Source organism: Brachypodium distachyon, chromosome 5 (assembly GCF_000005505.3).
Source record: "Brachypodium distachyon strain Bd21 chromosome 5, Brachypodium_distachyon_v3.0, whole genome shotgun sequence".
Classification (NCBI taxonomy): domain Eukaryota; kingdom Viridiplantae; phylum Streptophyta; class Magnoliopsida; order Poales; family Poaceae; genus Brachypodium; species Brachypodium distachyon.
This window is the reverse complement of record NC_016135.3, coordinates 17,165,712-17,186,750: the sequence shown is the minus strand read 5'-3', so window position 1 is coordinate 17,186,750 and position 21,039 is coordinate 17,165,712. Positions and strand designations below refer to the sequence as shown.

The following is a 21,039-nucleotide window of genomic DNA, read 5'->3' as shown; positions in this document are numbered from 1 at the left end:
AAATTTCGCCGAATTTAGCTAATTTTTTTTTCTTCTGAAATTCAATTTTTGGGGGAGTTGGTATTGGGGGGCGCGGTTGGATCACGGCGGACCCCCCCCCCCCCCAACGGCCTAAAAAATGGCTGCGCCGGACGCCAAATGGGGCGCGCGGCTGGAGATGCTCTAAGATGTCTTGAACAAGGCATCTAGAGAATCATGATGATTATTTTAGCAAAGGGTTCTTTTCTTTCGCGGTGTAGTGATCATAACTTGGTCATTGATACATTCCCACAATAATAATGTTGGCAAAAGCTGAAGACAGGATGCACCACCTTGTAGACCCGATCATATTTTTTGATGAAAAGAGCACAATGTGCTTTTCATTGCCAAAGCGGTCAAGAAGATCTCAACCAAGGAGAAATACAAGTTTAAAGGGAAAAAGAAGAAGAACAAAAGAGAAAACAAAAGGTTCAAGGTACATCATCATCTCCCGAGAGAAGAGCACCAATTCCTAATGAGTCCACTAGACTCACAAATGAGCTTCCTCCTGAATAACCGCAACTGTCGCCTCCACAGATTTCCGGCGGTGCTTGAAAATCCTTTGATTCCTCTCATTCCAAATATTCCACAAAGTTAGCAGAAATAGAGGGGTAGCTCCTTTGATCTCGCCCTTGGCTATTGATGGAAAAAGCTTCCAACCTTTCAATCCACCAGGATTTGATAGAATTGTAATTGTTCCAAGTTATTGGAGAGAAGGAACCAAGATAAAAACGCCTGCCAACATATAATTCCAGACCTATCTAGCAAAAGGGCATTCAATGAACAGATGAACCGCATTCTCGATTATGTTTGTGCAGTGAGGGCACCATTTATCGTTGTCGATCCCTTTCTTTTGCAGCACATCCGAAGTCGGGATTCTTTCATGAACCAACAACCAACGGAAGAACTTACACTTCTCAGGCGCCTGACAATTCCAAAAGAGACTTGTATGCCGCTATCTGACCATGACATGAAATTAAGCGTGATATGCCGAATTGACCGAGTAAAGGCCAGAGTTAGTGAGCTTCCATCTTATAATGTCCGGCCTGTTAGGATCAAGATGTGTGGATGAGACAAGCTGAAAAAGATACACAAACTGATGAAAAGCCTCTGGACATAGCTCCCTTTTCAAATTATGAATCCAACTATCATTTGAGATCATATAAGATGTTACTCTTATAAAACTTGTCGTATTTGACTAGTTTCTTTTTAGATCAACAGGAGGCCCATAGGGCCCCCGGCTCCTTATATTTAAGAAATCCGAGTGTCCGTATCAGAAGGGTGGAAAGCATTCATCAAGACTCCATCCTTTTTTCTTTGCGCATTCGTCAACACTTCATATCAGAAATGGGTCTGGCCTTCCTTCATAAAAATGTTCTAAAACTGTATTGTGGCTTCATGCTGCTTGAAAACTGATGCTGTTGTTACGATGTACATGTGCGTTATATGTGAAGAGTTTCGTACATCGAACCAGCTCACCAAAAGTTCAAACTGATGGAAAAAAAACAGTCCATTATACTTCAACGATATGGAAAAAAAAGTTTTGTATTGTGTCGTTTGTATTCTATTGTGCATTCTTTTGAGATCGTATTCAATAATTTGTGCTGATAATTAGGATTGTTAAAAAAATTACGTGGAAGGGAGTTGGGCAGGCCGGCCCATGTAAAGCCATCTCGCACGAGCAGAAAACAGTCAGCGGCAGTCCGACACCAACAGCACTAGCGTACCACGGCCGTATTGCAGTCTGTTTCTCTCAAAATCCAGTAAAAAGAAAACCCATCTGTTTCTTGTCTCTTTCTTCCCTCAGAGCAAAAAAACCATCCATCTGTTTCTCTCAAACCAGAGCCGCCGCCGCCTCCCTCTACCGCCGCCCCGACGCCTCGCAGTCGCCTCCGCCGCGGGGCGCCTGATCCACTTCGCCTTCCGGGTGCCAGAGACGCCCCGTGCAGATCCGGTACGCCGCCGTGCCCGACCTCCCACTCTTTATCCTCCGGTTCTCCCCTTCCCGTCTTTCCTCGAGCGGCGGCACGGTCCGTGGAGCTGCGTCTAGTCCAGCGGCAGAGGGAGCGCGAGACAGAGAGAGAGGGAAAGGTGAAAGGTAAAGGGAGAGCATACCTTGGCCGGAGGGAGCTTTCGGTTAGTCGTTGGGGAATTGGGAGCCCGGAGCTGCCGGCCGAGTTTGGGGGATCCCGGAAGGGATTTGGAGCGGCTGCGGCTGAATTTGGGGAGTCGGATGGGGAAGCTACTGGACAGGATAGGGCAGCTGCTGGAGTTGCTCTAAGCGACCTGTGCAGGCCTTTGTCTCTCTGCTCTGCCTGGGCGCAATATGGGGGTATTTGTTGTTAGGAATGCTAGCCTGTTTATCAGAAAAGATGTGGCAAGTTAATTATTGGCACATGAAGAGAAGGATAAAAGAACCATCACAATGAACTAAAAGGCATATGACATGAGCCACTAAACCTTGGGGCAAATAATCCATTCCCCTTGTGTTGTCATAATAGATTCAGCTTACAGTTTTGATGTCCCTGTGACGGGAGTTCAAGCTTGTAAGTTTTCAAAGACTGCTTTTGTGAGTGCACTCAAACCTTGGTGATGTGCAAGCCGTTCTGGTATCTGCACTTATTCTGATGAGACGGTATCCCATATAGGTTCTGTTGACTTATACGTTAACTTTATTGCTTCCTTTAAGAAGTGGCCTCTTGGGAACTTAGAACAAAATCTTCCATAGGAAAAGGTGCAATAGCCAAAATTTCAGATCAATGTTACCTACATTCAAATTGCTTCTGTAACTAACGGTAAGGTGCCATTTTAATCATATGATGCATGTTCCTGTTGTCCGGTGTAAAAATGTAGGTACATGGTGCATTAATCTTTTTAATCAGAACTATAAGTGTGCTGAATTCTGAAGCAGCTTAAGAATTGGCTCTTTTTTTAACAATACTTCCTATTTTAGGATAATGGCTCATCGGGGCCACCTAGATGGACGGAGTGCCCAAGCTCAAGGTCTGATGCGCCATGGTGCCTTCTCTGCAGCCATCCTCTCTGGCCGCCAACATTTGGAGCCTTCTCCTGCCACCACACTGGAAATCCTGGAAGACAAGCTTGCCATGCTGACTGCAGAGGCAGAAAAGCTCATCAGGGAGAATCAGCGATTGTCATCAAGCCATCAGGTCTTAAGACAGGATATTATTGATACTGAGAAAGAAATGCAAATGATCCGCACCCACCTAGGTGATGTCCAGTTAGATACGGATATGCAGATAAGAGATTTGGTGGAGAGAATAAGATTAATGGAGGCAGACATACAGGCTGGTGATGCAGTGAAGAAAGAACTTCACCAAGTGCACATGGAGGCAAAGAGACTTATTACCGAAAGGCAGATGCTTACTTCTGAGGTAGAGATTGTGACTAAAGAATTACAGAAGCTCTCTGGGAACAACACTAACCTTGCCGAATTGCTTGCTGAGCTAGATGGGCTAAGGAAAGAGCATCACAGTCTAAGGTTTGTGATAATGCTCCTTTTTTACATTTCTTTGCCAGTCTGAGCTTTGGTGGTACATAGGACTTTATATTAATATATATTTCTAATCATGCCAAGATCTGCGTTTGAGTATGAGAAAAATACAAACGTCAAGCAAGTTGAGCAGATGCGGACAATGGAAATGAACTTGATAACCATGACTAAAGAGGCTGACAAGTTGCGATTTGATGTGGCGAATGCTGAAAACCGGGCACATGGTATTTGGTTTCTTCTTATTCCTTTTCTGTTTTCCTGTGAATTTCTCATCATTCCCTTAATGTCTAGGATATGGGTGGAAACAGATTGTGCTGTTCATAGAGGGTCACGCCTCATAGTAGTGGAACTATACTGGCCTGTTTCATTTACATTTCAATATTCATTGCATTTAATATTACTCCCTCCGTTCCATAATTCTTGTCGAAATATTACATGTATCTAGACACTTTTTAGGAATAAATACATCCATTTTTGGGCAAATTTGAGACAAAAATTATGGAACGGAGGGAGTATTATGTAACTCGTAGATCCCACTAGATTTTTGGATTTATTTGTTGTTTTTTTAGACCTTAAGACAGTTTATACCTATACTTTTCCTCTTGGTTTTGTTTTGCCGAAACACCTTTCTTCTGCATTTTTAATCATGACTGCCCTACCAATCACCGATTTGTCATTTCAACTGAAGTTGCGGACTGGTATTGTCATGTGTACATGTGTTATGCGGTCTCTCTGCTGTGCTAGCTGTGTCAAAGTACATGTGTTATTCTGAGACTTACGAACCATAAGACTCGTTTGATGTAGATTAAACTCAACTGCTGCAACAAATTGGTTAACTTGCTTTTTATGGTCATCTTCAAGGACAAACTTTAATAGTGTATATGCAAGATCAAGTCTTGTTAGAATTATTTGAGAAATATTAAGATCTGCCTAATAGATTTTACAGATCATCTTACCTGCAGATGTCTTGACACTAGAACAGGAAGATCAGAAGTAGGCTCATTAAACAGCTGTAAACTGGCTGCTAATGTCATGAGTAACGGAAAGTTACGGTACATACGTATATGAGAAAAAAATGCAAGGCTTGCAACATTGTTTCTACTACTCCCTCCGACCCATATTACTTGTCGAAATATTTTACATGTATCTAGACGCTTTTTAAACATAGATACATCTATATTTGGGCAAATTTGAGACAAGTAATATGGATCTGAGGGAGTACATAAGTTTTCTTTTCTGGTGTTTAAATTTTTTCCGTACATTTCTATGCATGTACATAATCTGTCTTGAGACATGTATACGTACATGTTTTTCTCGTGTTGAGTTTAAATAGTCTAAATGTTTCAATTGGAAATGATTTTCGAACAAGCAGCTGCACAAGTGACAGCTCCACAACCTGGGACAGCACAAGCTGCAGGGGCATCAGCAGCCACAAATCCATATGCAAGTGCATATACCAATCAAGCTGCGGCATACCAGCAAGGAAACCCCCAAGCTGTGGCATACCAGCAACAGCAAGGAACCCCCCAAGCTGCAGCGTATCAGCACGGAACCCCCCAAGCTGCGGCTTATCAGCAAGGAACTCTCCAAGGTGGAGCATATCAGCAAGGAACCCCGGCTGGAACATATGCGTACCCAACAGCATTTGATACTGCTAACGCTTACCAGCCGCATGCTGCGCAGGCTAGTGCATATGCAGGCTATTCTGGCTATCCTGTTGCAGGTTATGCACAACCCAGCTATCCTGGCACATACGCTGCACCTCAGCACCCAGTAACTAGTGGCACAGCCACTGATGTCACATGCACATACGGTGCGGTTGGTAGCGCAGGATATCCTGCTGGGGTGGTTCAGCCAAGCACTGGAGCTGCTAACGCGGGACAAGCACCGCCAGCCCCGCCAGCTCCTTATCCCGCAACGTATGATCCAACCAGAGGAGCCCAGAGGTGAAATCCGGGTTGTAACCTGAATGTTAGACATATACCATGAACATTTTATCGAACAATGTCGCGGTTCTTGTTTCCCCTATGTACATTCTTCTCACATAGCTTTGTGAACACCGTTGTGTCTCTGAGAACTTGTTGTACGGTTAATTGTAGTTTGTGGTTTGGGGCTTGATTAATGGGCGAAATTGTTAGTTAATTTTTGTCATTCCAGTGTTTGGAAATGTATATATTGATCGTGCTTCTTGTATATGTTAGATGCGGCATGATGGTGCTAGGCAAGCCAACTTTTAAATTTTTGATTGTAATGCGATCTGGAAGGTTTGCTTCTCATTTCCTAGAGAAACATGGAAGCTTTTTGGCAAGAAACTTGCATACAGCGTTTATGGGGTGGGAGTTGAGAAGCTATAGAAGTCATGTTGGCTTTACCATCTCTAAGTTAGATGCTTAACGGGCGAGGGGGTGGGTCTGCTGCTGGCGCTATGCGATACTATGTCCAGGATCCTTATAACATGCTGAAGCTGTCCTACCGTGACAATTTACGGAAGCACTGGAACAACAACCTGACTTATCTTTGATTTGTACTGACCAAATGGATTTGCCTGTGTATTTCAGAACATCATACATCGAATTAGCTGAAGCTATGCGTAATCCTATCAGGGACGCAGGCGTACGTAAGTGTTTTTGGGAGAGCTCCACTCCGTGCTCTTCCTCGCTTCCTATGAAGGCATTTTCTTGCTGACAAACCCTCCTGGCAAACAAAAGAGCTAATTCTATCAGAGAGGAGCAAAGGCTAAGCGGAACTCCCTTCAATTCCGTGGCTTCTGATCGATTTGAATATTGCCTTTATTATGTGGTTTGGCTACGGCATAACTCAAGTACATTTTCCTCACGGTATCAAAATCTGTAGCCAAGAGATTGAAACTCCAGTCTGGTCTTATAACTCGACTGAGGAGTCAATAACAAATCAAGCAAACCAGGTCAGAAGAGAAAGGAAATTGGAAGTGCGCGTTAGGCAAGTAACAAATGGTGCACGATAAAGCACGGAATGGTGCACGAACAGGGAAGCCAGTGGGGGTGGCGAGAGGTGCAGCACCTCGGCGACCGCACGTTCCTCATTGGCTGGACGCAGCCAGTCGAGGTCGATATTTTGCACTGCCTCTCCCGATATTTTTGCACTGCAAGGCTGTGGGAGGACATAGGTTCTAGAGTTATGTGGGCTGCACATGCAGTTAAAATGAGATGTAGATGGCATGTTGGAAATGGCACTAGAATCCACTTCTGGGTATCTTAAAAAAAAAGAATCCACTTCTGGGAGGACACCTGGTTGGGCACATCTGCCCTTGCTGTCCAATTTTGAGATTTATATGAAATTTGTAACCTGAACAAGATGCTCTTATTTGGAATATAGCAACACTGGCGTTTACTCCACAAGCTCCCTATATAAGATCATTAATTGTCGAGAGGTTATGCCCATCTATGTGCCGGCTGTATGGTCCCTAGTTGTGCCCCCTAGGCTTCACATTTTCTTATGGTTAGACTCACATAATAGAATTATGACCAGAGATAACCAGAAGAAATGCCATCTCAAGAAACCTGAGGATTGTGCCTTTTGTTTTGAAAAAAAGAAAATTCATCATCTATTTTTTGATTGTGTGGTAGCTAGATGCATTTGGCAGGATGCTTCTCTGTTTTTCAATAAAAACTTAAGAACCTCCTATGAATCTATTGCTTGCTACTAGGTTGCAAACAAACGCCACGATTACCATGAACACTACTAGTGCTGTATTGTGGAATCTATGGTCTTTTCTTAATGATTTGATCTTTAACCATCAGCACTGGCTTGGTGTTCACCAGATCTGGAGACTAACCTTGCAAACTCTTCGCATGTGGTCTCTACTGTTCAAGGAGGAGATGCAACAGGAGATAAACAGCTTCTGCAAACACATTTCCTCACTCCTGCGAGCACCTGTTCGGCTATCTTGGAAATGAAAAAGACACTGGAACTTGCTGTTGCCTCGTCTTTCTCTCCTGCGACTCCTGAGCTGGGCTCTCTGATGGCAGAGGCTGTGTCCGGCGGATGCTCCTCACTCTACATCTCTGAAGAGCCGCCACCACGCTAGCCGATCTCCCGGGCTGCACCAAAAGGAAGCCTCCTAGCGCCCATGATTCACCTGAAGCTCCATGCAATGCTGGGACGTTTCAACTCTGCTCCTGTGCTTGATTCAGCAGAGAATCTGCTCTGATATAACTGCTGCTTTTGCTCTCTGCTGTGCTGTAAACTCTGCAGCTAAATTGATTTAGTTACTACCGAGCTGGTGCTCAGAACCTTTTTTCCTTCTCTTTTGAATGCTGTAAAACCCTGGTTTCGTTAATGAAATGGAACGGGAGGGAGCCTCCTGTTACCACCAACATCATGCCTGGGTCCTTGAACTAAAACCACGTCAAGAATTTAGAATCGGAGGGAGTAGTTGGGTTGCGGTGAGGTTTCGACAAAAAATCAAAACATTTACGCAGGCCTCAAACTTAATGTGCACTAGTTTCAAACACGAGGCAGATGAACAGGACTGTACATCGACTTCACTCAACCAACATAAAACTCTAGCAACAGTTTTTTGCAACTGCATGTCCTGACAGAGCAGGATACCAGGATTGATTGTACTTAACGATTCTAACATTTGTATCTGTATTCGTAAAAAGAGACAAGCCAACCCATGGCATCATGGCTGACTATACTCAACACTGGCAATCTTCGCAAGTGTTCTTCATACAGGAGGTAACCCATGGCATGGCTTGACAAGCTAGCTAGGATACAAGGTAACTCAAGTATACTCTGAGTAGCAGAGTAACGAGCACAGGAGTAGCTTTGTAAAGTCTTCCTTTTCTATTCTAGAAGCTCCTCAGCACTGGCTACTTTGGCCATATGTAGGATCATGTCGGTGCAACGCTGGCTGCAAAACAAGACACATCAATTAAAGAGCAAGGCAATTCAGAAACGTTGAAATAGATAGATTTGTTTTCCTCTGAATCTGCTTCGCAAAATAGTAACTACCTATAACTGCGCTCGTGGTTGAACCATGCAAAGAGCTTGAATGAACTGTCGCCCAGTGTGACTCCAGCATCGGCATCAAAGAAGCACGACCTGCATTGTCAAGGCCATGCAACTCAATGAACTCAATGAATGAATACCCCAAAACGAGGCCAGCCAGTGATGATATATAGTGAGTACACGGTATAATACCTGTGATCTCCTAAGTAATCCGTGACCTTGAGCCCCACTACTCCCTGCAGATTAGCTAGTACATTTTCAAGTTTGGTTGCGCACTCCTCCCTGTAAAATACATTTCACAGTAAACCTCTCAGTAAACAATGCACTCTACAGCAAGGTACTTAAATTCCTGCTGCATTTTTTGTATATCAACATGGGTTACATGGAATTACCAAAGTTCAACAAACATGTCGATTCCTTTGTAGAAAACAGTGGTTCCAGCGGACATTTACGATATACCTTTCAGTAAATAATGTACTTCGCAACAAAAATACTAGGAGTTTTGCTGCATTACACATTATTAACAGAGGTGCTCGAAATTACCAAATTTTGATACCTCCATCCTTTGTTGAAAATAGAAGTTCCAGCTGACAATCCAATATTATGATTTGACAACAAACCAAGAATATCAATAACAACCCAATTGAGCATTAACTTACCTGACAGAATCCTTGATCATCACATAGTCATCACATCTGTCAAGTTCAACGGTCATTTCCGCACAAGACAGTTTTGCGTGAGGAACAAGGCGCACCGTCACATCGAAATTGCTGACTAAATCAGGAATGATGAAACCTAGTGCCTGCAGTTTAGCAAGCGTAACCGGACATTTGCTGAATGGCTGCAGCAAAAATACTTTAAAAACAGTCTCGAAAAAAATACTTTAAAAAAATAATGACACATAAATACTAGGTGGATCGTTACCTTTTATTTCTGCGGCGCTTGAGTATGATCCCTTTATGGTCCCATGGCAACGTTTAATGCCAAATCTAGTGTGGAGGATCTGAAAACAATTCAGAGTCATCAGAAACTATATGATCCAGATTGAGGCAAAGAACCAACAGCTAAGCAGAGGATGAATTAGTAACCTTGGCGAGCAGAGCAAGACAAATTGTCGCGCAATCAGCAATTGATATGATGTCAATATGTGGTCTGTAATTATCTTCATTGACACCAAAAACAAATGAGGGGGCCTCTTTGCTCAGAGCACAGATGACAACCTTCTTGGCGCCGCCCTAGTACATGAGATAGCAAACAGGCTAAGTAAAACTACATGTTTCTTCAATTTGAGGTGCATGGATTGAAAATGCATATCAATGAACGTCGAGCAAATTAAACCCAATTAGCATCTAGAAAGGGAAAGAACCCCTACAATTCTTGTTTACACTCTCGATCATGCTGGGTAGATAACTGCATAACTTTGAGTTAACAGAGAAGTCAGTGAAATACCTTCAAGTGAGCACTGGCAGTAACCGTGTCAGTGAAGTGTCCAGTACTCTCCACAACGTAGTCCACACCAGAGTTGGCCCAGGGTATTTTCCCAGGATCACTAAGATTGGAAATGGCGTGTTAGGACTTAGTAATGGAACCAATCGAAAGTAAATGTAACTGAATTGAGTGACAAAATGGTAGTTCATACTCAATAGCAAGAACTTTGATGACGGGGAATACACCAGGAGACGTGTCCTCTAGAGCTTTGGTCTGCAAACTCATCAAATGATGCACAGTACGTCAATAAGATCAGATAGAGTTGCCCAATTATGCACACAAAAAAGTGCGTACCATGTCACTGGCGCTGACCAAAGGGTCATTAACGGCAATGAGTTCCATATTCTTGTTCTGCAAAACAAGCCTCGCCACAAGTCTACCGATCCGCCCAAAACCATTGATCCCAACCCTCAGTATGGTTTCTTTGCCAGGTTTGGGTCCGAGAACATGTCCGCCACAATTTGATATCTTGAAAGATGCATAAATCAATTACAACACTAAGTGGAGAAGAAGATGATGAAATGAGAAATCACCAGATACTAGTATACTACCTTGACTTCACTGAAGCAAAGTGCGGCTTTGTTCCCCAAGTCCAACCTTGGATACTGTTTCTTGTACTCCAACTCGTCCTCAAAAAGAGTTTGCACCGTGTGCTGGGTGACCTCGTTGAGCCCTGTCCCAAGTGCAACATCCTCATCACTGGCCTGCCGGCTTGGTCCAATTTCACTGTCCTGATACTTTTTGGCGTGCCGAACCACCATGATGTGCGACGGATTTGTGCTCATTGTCATTGATGTATCAGGGAGCTTAGCCTGCAGCGAAGGCGCAAAAGGGCAGTTCACGGCCCACGGGACTTCTGGCATAGGGGTCCAGAACATCACCAAACGCTGATACACATAAATTCCAACAGAGAGTCAATTAACCAAAAGATCGAATAAAAACTATGAAAGAATAAAACATTTCATGTAAAAGAAAGAAAGAAAGAAAGAAAGAAAGAAAGAATATAACATTATGACTAGTCACACAGCACCCACTGCTATGATGCACTCACCAAGGAAACAGCAATAGGTGGTCATCCTTTAATTTATCCCCTGATTTAAGAAGACATGCCTATTGAAGAAAATAAGCTTGTCTTATTTCTGTGGGGATTCAGTAAATCAATCAAACCGGGAGCCATCCAAGAAGCATAAGTCAAGATTTGGAGACTGATTGTTCATTCCAGAAACTAAGAATACATTGCACATTAAATTGACCATCAACCCTCACTGATTAAGTTATACTGTAGTTAACTAGCTAAATGACCAAATGAAATAGGTTAACAGAAACCTTGAGGTTAATAAACCCAATGCACTTAATTCATTCATCCATTAGCCAGATAGCCAGTACCTACTGAATCTTGACAATTCTTTTTTTGTAGGGAAATCTTGACAATTCTGTCACCTGATAAGATAGATCATGTTCTAACGTATTCATTAGGAAAACATGGTGAAGTTCTTCCGTAATGAAAGAAACAAAGCAACTTATTTACAAACAGCAGGAACGATTAAACATAGCAGACCTCTTTTCTTCCTAGCAGGAATTCAAGAACCCGTAAACAAAGGTACATGATCATCCAAGAAACACAGGGGAAGCTAGATTTCACGAGGTGGGTCGAACAGATTCGTACAATTAAGCATGCGCATGCAAGTTGTTCATCAACCTAGTCTGCTGCTAGATTTGTAAAGCTGTAACCAATTAATCTACGAAACGGAAAAAAATAACAGCAACATTTCCTACGAAGGAAATTTGACAGCAACCGTGAATTACTTAATCCACTCGTTGATTAGCCAGAAACGACTGAATCTCGGCACTATTCCAGCACCTGCTGCGTTCGATTTCCACGCATTTTCATCAAGAAAAGCACCCGTGCGATCGTGAAATTGTTGGGTAGTGCAAGAAAACACGAAACGTTGTCCCTCCTAATTAAACGGCACACGCGCGCAGACTCGTACAACAAATCAATCGAGGCTGTCCGCACTTGCGGTTGCGGTTGCGGGGGACTGAAGGAGTTCATCCAACAAGAACAAGTGATGATTCGAAGAAGTAATGATACCTGAGCCAGGCGGTATTTCCGGGAGTAAGAGGGCGTTCGGCATGTTGCCGGGGTCGCCCGTTGCGGGCGCACCGAAGGGTTCCCGTTGCGGGCGCCCCGTTGAGGAGGAGCTCGGAGCCGTCGCCGACGCGGAGGCAGAGGTCAGAGGCGTAGTCGAGGATGAGTCGGGCGTGGACGAGGGAGTCGGAGCCGTCACCGGCGCAGCGGAAGAGATCGGAGCCGTCCCCGAGGATGGGACGAGCGCGGATGAAGAGACCGAGTCCGTAGCCGGCACGGAGGAAGAGGAGCCGAGGGACAGCGCCGCGAAGGAGCCTCGAGCGCGGACGAGGAGGGGGCGCCGGGCAGCGGCACGTAGGCGGTAGACTCGAGCGCGGAGGAGGTGAAACCGGCGAGCAGTGACCCGTCTGTCGTAGACTCGAGCGCGGAAGAGGAGGAGAGGCCGATGGGGGGCGCGGACGCGGTGGTCTCCGGTGCGGGGGTGGCGTCGAGCGGGTTCACGGCGGTGACGGACCCCATGCCGGTGGCAGCGGAGGAGGAGGAAGAGGAGGACTCCGGCGCGGCGGAGTCCATGACCATGAGGGAAATTGGAGGGAGGGGAGGCTTGTAGAAGAAGAAAGTCGGTTACGGCTGGTTTCCGGGGGCGGGATGCTGTGGTGTGTTTGAGTTTGAGGAGGATTTTCGTCTTTTATGCTGTCGTCCTTATCGTCGCCAATGGGCATGCTACGTGTTCGACCAAATGCTTCACCGCCCTTCTTCCGTTCTTTTCCTTTGCATGCTGGGTCCTACTGTCAGACACTTTGGCCTTGATTACACACCATGCTCTAATTTGTCAGTATGACTTATTTCAGTAAAACAATTCTATTTGCAAGTTCGGCCATGTCCAGCTCGTGCAGCGGGATGCGGAAGGCATCACCGATATTGGCCAGATCATTTTTGTTAATTTCCCGTGCGATCAGTCGATCACAAGGCTGCAAGAAAATGTGAGAAACCAAAGAAAGGTGAAAATAATTCTTGTGACATAGTTATTGGTTGTTTATTTAGCTTAATTAATATTTGGTCGTAAACATAGCGGTTGTGTTAAGAATTTTGACCTGCACGCTTATGTTCCGTAGCACTAGTGTCAAATACTACTCCTATGACAAGGAAATGCGCCAACAAAAATGGAAAAGAAAATGAGGGCAAGCCAGGAAAATAATCCTAAGAGATGGTCTCTCCCTCCGGACCAAATGACCATGTCCATCCTATGACAAGTGTCCAATCCGATCAAAACATGGCTAATCCACTATCATGTACTGTATAGTCTGTACTACAATTTCAATTACTGCTTTGAGATTAGCTTCCAAGCTAATTTAGCCGCGTACCTTAGGATAGGCGTGGTTTTTCGAACGGGAGCGACAGACCAGGTCTTAGGATTATTTTTGGTCAAGTTCCATCTCACCCATAGGCACGCAAAACATGACAATGATGAGAAAAACTTCGCAATGTACGCAAAAAAAAATCTGTTTAAGTCACCAAAGTATGGCATTAACTTCGCAATGTACACAAAATTATGTTGAAGTCACCAAAGTATCGCAGTAACTTCATGTAGATAACAAAACAGCGTCCCTCAAAAGTGTAGTGCATCCTCTACTGTAACAATTTACCGAAGATCAAAAGCAACACCGACGCTGGAGTCCTGAACTTCTACTGTTGACTTTTCTAACCTAGAGATTGAACGAATCTGCTTGTATTTCAGAACATCAGACTTTCAAGCTATGCATCATTATATCAGGGACATGCTACTTGAACTGAACTGTTAGCCATTTGATCCTGCAAGCAATCCACATGGAATCAACCGCGAGATTCCAAGAGCTCTCTTTGCGCCGTCTGTATTAACGTGTGCAGGAAAGAAGAAGCGTCGCAGCACGAAGGGTTGGGAACAGAAGCATGTGCGAGGAAAGGAAGTTTTCTCAATGATCTTCCGCTTAATCCCTATGGATGAATGAGAAGACACAACTATAAGCCAAGTTGGTCTCGTTACAGGCTTACAGCAGATAGCATAATCCCCTGTAATAAAAAGGAAGCAACTGTAGACTTTATTACTTACGTCACAGAGTTCTGCACCTTTATGCAGTAATTTGGAGAGATGAAGTGTGTGGGGTTCTGAAGCTTCAGGACAGTGCAACTTCTCCTTCAGGGTTGAAAAACTCAGAATACAAGGTAAATCACCACCCTACATTTGCAGAAGAAGAATATTTCGACATTCAGAGATTGCAAGAAAACTCAAATTGAAATGTTATACAGCAATTCAAGCACATGCATTTTGAGATCCAAATACAGGTCTTCTCAGATCAAGTGCTCCATGCGCAAAGCAGCCCTCGGCAACTTTGGTAATTATGTGTTATAATGAAAAGGAAGCACTGAAGGAAACCAAGTTGGCAAAAGGAGCAAATACCTGAGCATATGTAAGAATTCCTACTCGGAAGAGTTCTTGTATGCATGACCTCAAAATCTCATATCGTGCTTGAAGAGTAGGGGGTCCAACATATGCCTTGATGTCTGCTCTGTCAACAAATGCAATATCTGCAAACTAGACAAGAGTTAGCATTTGTTGATTCTAGGAGTCTATATATGTTTTAAAATATTTTAGAAAGCCATGGGCTGTAATTGAAACAAAAGAAGAGAATGGCATGTCCATAATTGAACATTTCTGTTGGTCCATCAGATATCAGTACTGACTACTGAGCACAGTTGATTCTTCATTGCTGGCAACAACATTATCTAAATCAATTTATAAGCAACAATATTATCTTAAATTTGTCTGCAAAAGTGTAGAGTAGCTTCCGTTACTACGAAAAGTAGGACATGTGATGTTATAAACATGGACAGTTTCCACAAAGAACATAAACATGTTTATTATGCAACCGCTGTACTCATTACCATGATTTACTTGACTAACTAAACACATATAAAAACGTCCGAAGTTTTCCAAATGTTAATCATTTACACTACCACTGTTCCAAACAAATAACCAGGCAAAAAATGCCAGCAACTTTGCATGCAGAAATGACAGAAATTATTAAGCAATTTCATAAGAGGAAAAACTCAAAAGGACGAACATAAATACCAATAGCTGTGGTGATATTTGATGTAGTAAGAATTATAACATTTGGCCAAGCCTTCAGTTTGTCCATTTGTGTTAGCAACGCATTTACCACCTGAAGGTTACACAACGAAACGAAACAAGACTGTAAGCATTACCTAATAAATGGCACATGGCTAAAATAAGATGATGAAAACCATACCCTAATGGAGTCTGAAGGTTCAGAGCCAGATATAGCAGCCTGCCTGGCAGCAGCAAGGCTTTCAACTTCATCTGCAATATAACATATTGAAATGCACGTGTCAGAGATAAGAATAAGGCTCAAACATATAGCATGCTGTAAATCAATTATCTAATCTCAAAGTTCAGTTAGCATTCTATAGGAGTGCATAATGTGTTCTGCTAGGTGCTAGCCAATGCCGAGGAAATCAAATTGTGTTTATTTCGATAAAAAACCAATTTATGATCTCCATTTTCTCTATTCACATAAAATCAAATCGTATTCACATGTCACTGAGGTCAACAAGACTCAGTATCGAGGCACTTCTGAAAGTATAAACATATTGGAATGGAAGGTCTTCTTTGATTATATGCATAGACAAGATGAACAAGGGGTGGATTGAGCTAGTCAATTCATGGATCATATGGAGAGGTATCACCTAGCCAGTGCACCAGTTTGGTCAAGAACATACCGATCAATACAAATACCAGGTTGCTTTCTTCCTCAACCATCTCCTGGATCTTCTGGAAAAGTTTGGCTACCTAAATAAGACAAAGTATGTTATGTATATGTAGAGACGAAGATGTATCTCAAGTGGGTAAATTTTAGTGCGCAAAATATATTCATAATAACTATCATCATACGAGCACAAAAAAGGCATACCAATTTCCCACTTTCAGAAAACCATTTGCTGAACAACGAATGTGCGTTGACTTCAATTAATTGGCACATAGAATACCTAGTACAAAATGAGAGTGATTATCAGTACAAATTTATTTTCAAAACATTAGTCAAGAATATCATTCAGTACTAACCTTGACTTGAAGCGTATAGAAAGTTTCTGAGCTAGCGCTTTACACAACGAAGTCTTTCCTGTTCCAGGTGGACCATGCAAAAGTACAATCCTGCATTTTGATGTAAAAAAAATGTAAACAACTAAGACTCTAAGAGAATCAAGAAATCTTAAGATAAGTAATTTCTTACAAAAGTTGGGCTTCTACGTACAAATTCTCTAGAGTAAACATCTATTGACAATTAAGCTGCAGTTCTTTTGGAATATTCTGTGCAGTCCGCTTGACTGACTATTCTAACGAACAACAACAGCCAATAGACTGGAACAGATAGAGGAATAAGACAGCATTGCACTGTCCAGTTACAAAATCAGTAAGTACACATGCATGACATTTAATGGTTTCAGAAGCTAGGTGCAGCCCCAACAGCACAGAAAAGAAAGGACCCTCAGAGGTTTTATGGTGGTATGGCCAAACTATACTGTGAAAACTTAAACCAGAAAATAGTACTTTGGATCAAGCGTCCAAGTGATTAACGACATGAGAGTTGCTCACCGGTTCCATGAAACAAGGCATGGGTCCACACCTCTTTCAGTAAATAGCAAAGCACTGGCAGCATATCTCAGCAACCTCTGCTTCAGGCCAACTTCATACAGTAAGCTGCAAAACAATTATGAGATCCCTTTAAAAAAACAATTATGAGATCACCAGCAGAATAAAAACATAGAGCATGTACTGGTTATGAGATCACCTTTCCCATAGTCCGTCAAATTCTTTGGCAGGTAGAGCCCACTCATTGAAGCTAGAGAGTGTATCATCTTCACTTGGTTCTTCACCTGGACCATCTTCACTCAACTGGAACATAAAGCAAATCAGCTTTAGCCTTGAGGTGTACAAAAAATTGAACCAAAACAATGTATCTCCACTAGAATACAGTACATGAAGCAATCCATCTCCTGGGAAGAAACTATTCTCAGGGTCAGCAGTCCAATTTAGAAAGTAACTTCAGATGTCTCAAGAGAAAACAAGAGTGAAGTAAGTTAAAACAACAAAACACCAGTACCTCAGCAACAAAAGAAAGAAACTTATGATGTGAATATGGAACAACTCCAGCACGAATTGATGAAATAAGATAGCCAACAATATCATGTAAACATACGAAAAGACGATATTGGTTCTCAAAAGAATTGGACGTAATTTAGTGAGCAAATTTTGAAGTGGTTTAGGCAGTAAACATTTAGATGCATACCTGGAATACATGAACAACAGGCTTGACTTGCCAAAACAACAGAACTTTGTGATTCTCAACCCACTCATCTACATGAGAGGCAGGCATTCAGCAAGAGATACATAATAACAGAGGTCAAGAAAGCACAATTCCCAGCCTAAATGAATAGTCTTACCGGTGTCACATATTTGGATCTTTTTAACGTTTTCGAGAAGAAAAGGATTGTCAGGCGGTATCGGGACAGGACCATCGACATAGCTTAAACTTCGAGTTTCTAACATCCTGACAAAAAAAGCAACCAATAATGTTAAGTATGAGCAATAACAAACATTAATGGCTTGCAAGAGAATATCATGGCGCAAATTTCTCATGTATATCCTATGAGCTTAAACCCGGAAGCTCTCTACATGAAACATGTCAATTCCATGGCCACGGCGGTAATTACCACTTCAAAGAGAAAACTGGGGGGAAGTAAAATTTCCTGCGATCTTTTCTGACCATAACACTACAGATGATAGAATATTTGGAATTCCTTTAATGCTTTCGCGAGCCTTTAAATAAGCCAGTGATGAACACAATAATTTTCAGAACGATAAACTTCTATCCATATTTGCGGTGATTTTTCTTTTTTCTTTTTTCTTTCTTTTTTTTTTCTTTTTTGCAGGGTTTCCGGTCATCTTTCCTGAACATAACACTACAGAGTAACAGAGCTGATAGAATATTTGGAATTATTTCACTGTTTTCTCCAGCCTTTCATTAAACTAATGAAAAAACACGATAATTTTTTGAATGATCTGCTTGTAGCCTTGTCACAGAGCAGAAACCCCCACCTAGTTGCAAATTTGTTATAGAACTTATAGATTATGTAGTATTTTTTCTTAGGTTCTAGTCCTACCCTGTGATGCCTGTTAGTAACTTTTGATTACTCCTAATTCAGTAGTTGCTACACTGCTTCCACAAGTTACATTGCCCAATTTGATGCATCATCAGCAATTAGTCAATGAACATTTCCTGCTATAACCATCCGGCAAACTCCTCTGCAAATCACAGCATGAACACGTTCCTTGAATAAATCCTTGCACATTCCCACTTTTTCAGTGCCCAACTATATCTAAACCAAACCCGTCTTAACTGCTCATGTATCGATCTGTCACCAGAACAGCAAAATAAGGTCGGAGTAAAGTTTTAACGGGAACAAGCATCGACCTCTCGACCGCTACCCTGACGTCCTCAGCGCGAGCCGTGCTCGTGGCGTGAAGCAGTACCTCAACTGCAAGCAAGCACAAAAATCAACGACGGTGAAACCAAATCAGCATTTGGAAAGCACAGTTAATCATGCGTCGCTAGGACGAGGCCCGAAATGTGTGCGTAGAGTCTGCAACCTGATACGAGGACCTTGTCGTCGGCCGGGAAGGACGCGGCTACAGCCACCGCCGTCGGCTGCGGCGAGGAGACCGTGGCAGCGGCAGCGACGGTGGCGGCTGCAGGCTCTAGCGGTGGGCTGGAGGAGGAGACGAGCACAGCAGGATGAGAGGGTTGGGGGTCGAAGGAAATCTCCATGGGAGCGCTCATGGCGGTCCAAGCTCCGCGAGGGAGCCTACCAAATGAATTTCTAGGGTTTTGGGTTTGGGTGGAGAAGGTGGAGCCGGGGAGGAAATGGGGAAGAGGAATTGTTTTGGGAAGATTTGGCTTTCCCGCGTTTGAGTGCCTTTTGCCTTGGCGTGAGGAGATGGGCTTTTTTCTTGAGAATTTGCTGTGATTGTGCACTACGGTCTATGGATGGGCTCAACGAAGGCCCAATGTATTAAGCAATGGCTTGTTTAACAGAATTCCCACATACAAGTTCACTAATTCTTTTTGAAAGGTAAGCAGGTAAGCGACTTTGATCATTCATTGCATATCATTCATGATTATGATATCTTGATAGGAAGAGATTTTTAGAGCATTACTATTCTAGATGGAGGAGGAACTGAAAAATGACGGCGTTGGGTTTCCGTGCTGATGTGTCTGGTAGTGCTCATTGTCCTCGTGCCTGATTTGCAGAATCAACAGTAGCCAGCTAGTTCTAATGGATCTAAACCAACTGGGGAGAATGCTCCCCTCAAAAAAAAAAAAGAGAGAGAATGCCGATGTTCGTAATACTAGGATATGCTATAGTTAGTTGTAGCACCGAAAGAATCATCTTATAAGAACTTGATCTCACATAGAGAAATCATGTACTCCCTCCGTTTCATAAAAGATTGACACGGTTTTAGATTAGAATTAGTTCAAAACCGTCCCAATCTTTATGAAACGTTCCTACTTCCCAGCTATAAGGAGAGTGTGATCATTTTGTTCCTCATAAAAGCGCAGATTATTCATGGAGATCAAGGAACAAAGATCTTTTGGAAACAAAGATCACTAGGGACTTGACAACAAGCCTTAGGTGATTCGGGACATGTTTGGCAACTACTCAGATTTGCTATACTGCCTCCCAATAAAGATAAAATCTAGGGTGTTTGTCAGCCACCTAAGCTTCTGAGATTTTCATAGTATCTTTATTTTATTTTATTTTTAGTTGGTTTCTTTTGGTTCAGGTTTATATTTTCCTTTTACTTGTGGTAGCATGTGTGCTCAATTCCCTAAGAGCTATTTTGGTTGTATCCTTTATAGTGAGATTTGATAACATGACGAGGACTTTTTTTTTGAGCAACACAGTACAAACGCAGACGCTCACAACATGCGCGTACATTCACCCCTATGAACGCACACACGCACACCCTATCCCTATGAGCACTTCCGAAAGACTAAACCGGCAGATCTTGAGAGATTGACGAAGTCACCACTGACGTCTCGTTGTTGACGGCTACGTCACCTACCACTGAAAGAAAAGCGCCGGTTAAATCCTGAAATAATCCAGAGAAATGTGACAGCCATGTCAAGTTTAGGATTTGAACCTAGGTGGCTTGTTTCCACCACAAAGAACCAAACCACCTGAGCTAGGCTCAGTTCACAACATGACAAGGATTTTGAGTGGATTCTCTTATGACCTTCTTTCTATAATATCAATTGTTTTTAGCATGCTTGGCATACGTGAATTTAGATTCATGTTCTTTATCTCTACCTAGCTTGACTAACATGGGAGCTCCAGAATTGAATCTTTTACTCGGAGTATAGTTTGTTAGCCTAGCTTTGTACCGAGTATGGTTTGTTTGCTCTCGCACCCAACTTTGATTCATATTCCTTCCATGAGTGTTCACCATACCTCACCTAGTGGTAAAAAGCCATGCAACATAGTGATAAAAAAATGGTAGCAAAGAAAAATAACTCCATCTGAATAAAACACACTCTTACCAGAGGAAAATGATCATATTTTTTTTGGACATTTCTCAGTAACCAAACCATTGAAACCTTGAAGAAAAAACGAATTATTAGACAAAACCGAACGCCAATGCCTAACTCCTTCACAGCTAGTGTTCACATAATAGACGGATACATAAGACTTCAAGGCTGGCTTTTGGATTCTGGATGAACCAAACATAGAATACAACAATAGTATACAAAACAAATGTTGGCAAATTTCCAGTATCAAACGACTATGCAGCACGATTTAAGCTAGGCAGTATTATGTAGGC

At 42.7% G+C, this 21,039-nt stretch overlaps 3 protein-coding genes across 3 annotated transcripts; 1 reads left to right on the top strand and 2 right to left on the bottom strand.

The window, feature by feature from the left end:
* Positions 1-1,805: 1,805 nt before the first annotated feature.
* On the top strand, positions 1,806-5,725 carry LOC100844332 (protein FLX-like 1). Its single transcript, XM_003579926.4, has 4 exons — positions 1,806-1,972; positions 2,972-3,520; positions 3,617-3,756; positions 4,905-5,725. The coding sequence occupies exons 2-4, from the start codon at positions 2,976-2,978 to the stop codon at positions 5,480-5,482; spliced, it is 1,263 nt and encodes a 420-aa protein (XP_003579974.1). The 5' UTR covers positions 1,806-1,972; positions 2,972-2,975; the 3' UTR covers positions 5,483-5,725.
* A 2,361-nt stretch (positions 5,726-8,086) lies between these two features.
* On the bottom strand, positions 8,087-12,865 carry LOC100839371 (glyceraldehyde-3-phosphate dehydrogenase 1, cytosolic). Its single transcript, XM_024455724.1, has 11 exons — positions 12,105-12,865; positions 10,564-10,899; positions 10,307-10,480; positions 10,164-10,225; positions 9,974-10,073; positions 9,613-9,759; positions 9,495-9,527; positions 9,184-9,329; positions 8,717-8,806; positions 8,528-8,617; positions 8,087-8,426 (listed from the first exon to the last, which is right to left on the bottom strand). Exons 2-11 carry the CDS (start codon positions 10,888-10,890, stop codon positions 8,360-8,362), a joined length of 1,236 nt encoding a protein of 411 aa, XP_024311492.1. The 5' UTR covers positions 10,891-10,899; positions 12,105-12,865; the 3' UTR covers positions 8,087-8,359.
* Positions 12,866-13,602: 737 nt separating this feature from the next.
* LOC100843522 (pachytene checkpoint protein 2 homolog) lies at positions 13,603-19,093 on the bottom strand. Its single transcript, XM_003579923.4, has 14 exons — positions 18,808-19,093; positions 18,632-18,695; positions 17,601-17,707; positions 17,447-17,514; positions 16,949-17,052; positions 16,753-16,857; positions 16,222-16,311; positions 16,070-16,145; positions 15,879-15,948; positions 15,389-15,459; positions 15,211-15,301; positions 14,539-14,666; positions 14,191-14,316; positions 13,603-14,075 (listed from the first exon to the last, which is right to left on the bottom strand). Exons 1-14 carry the CDS (start codon positions 18,995-18,997, stop codon positions 13,935-13,937), a joined length of 1,431 nt encoding a protein of 476 aa, XP_003579971.1. The 5' UTR covers positions 18,998-19,093; the 3' UTR covers positions 13,603-13,934.
* Positions 19,094-21,039: the final 1,946 nt, after the last annotated feature.

Excerpts from the sequence above, each read along its gene's own strand:
- LOC100844332 (XM_003579926.4), top strand. The coding sequence starts at position 2,976 with ATGGCTCATCGGGGCCACCTAGATGGACGGAGTGCCCAAGCTCAAGGT. Across the intron at positions 3,521-3,616 it reads AAAGAGCATCACAGTCTAAG|ATCTGCGTTTGAGTATGAGA; the intron begins GTTTGTGATAAT and ends AATCATGCCAAG. Across the intron at positions 3,757-4,904 it reads TGCTGAAAACCGGGCACATG|CTGCACAAGTGACAGCTCCA; the intron begins GTATTTGGTTTC and ends TCGAACAAGCAG.
- LOC100839371 (XM_024455724.1), bottom strand. The coding sequence starts at position 10,890 with ATGTTCTGGACCCCTATGCCAGAAGTCCCGTGGGCCGTGAACTGCCCT. Across the intron at positions 10,481-10,563 it reads TTTGCTTCAGTGAAGTCAAG|ATATCAAATTGTGGCGGACA; the intron begins GTAGTATACTAG and ends GCATCTTTCAAG. Across the intron at positions 10,226-10,306 it reads TGGTCAGCGCCAGTGACATG|ACCAAAGCTCTAGAGGACAC; the intron begins GTACGCACTTTT and ends ATGAGTTTGCAG.
- LOC100843522 (XM_003579923.4), bottom strand. The coding sequence starts at position 18,997 with ATGAGCGCTCCCATGGAGATTTCCTTCGACCCCCAACCCTCTCATCCT. Across the intron at positions 17,053-17,446 it reads CTGTTGTTCATGTATTCCAG|TTGAGTGAAGATGGTCCAGG; the intron begins GTATGCATCTAA and ends TTTATGTTCCAG. Across the intron at positions 16,146-16,221 it reads TCTATACGCTTCAAGTCAAG|GTATTCTATGTGCCAATTAA; the intron begins GTTAGTACTGAA and ends ATTTTGTACTAG.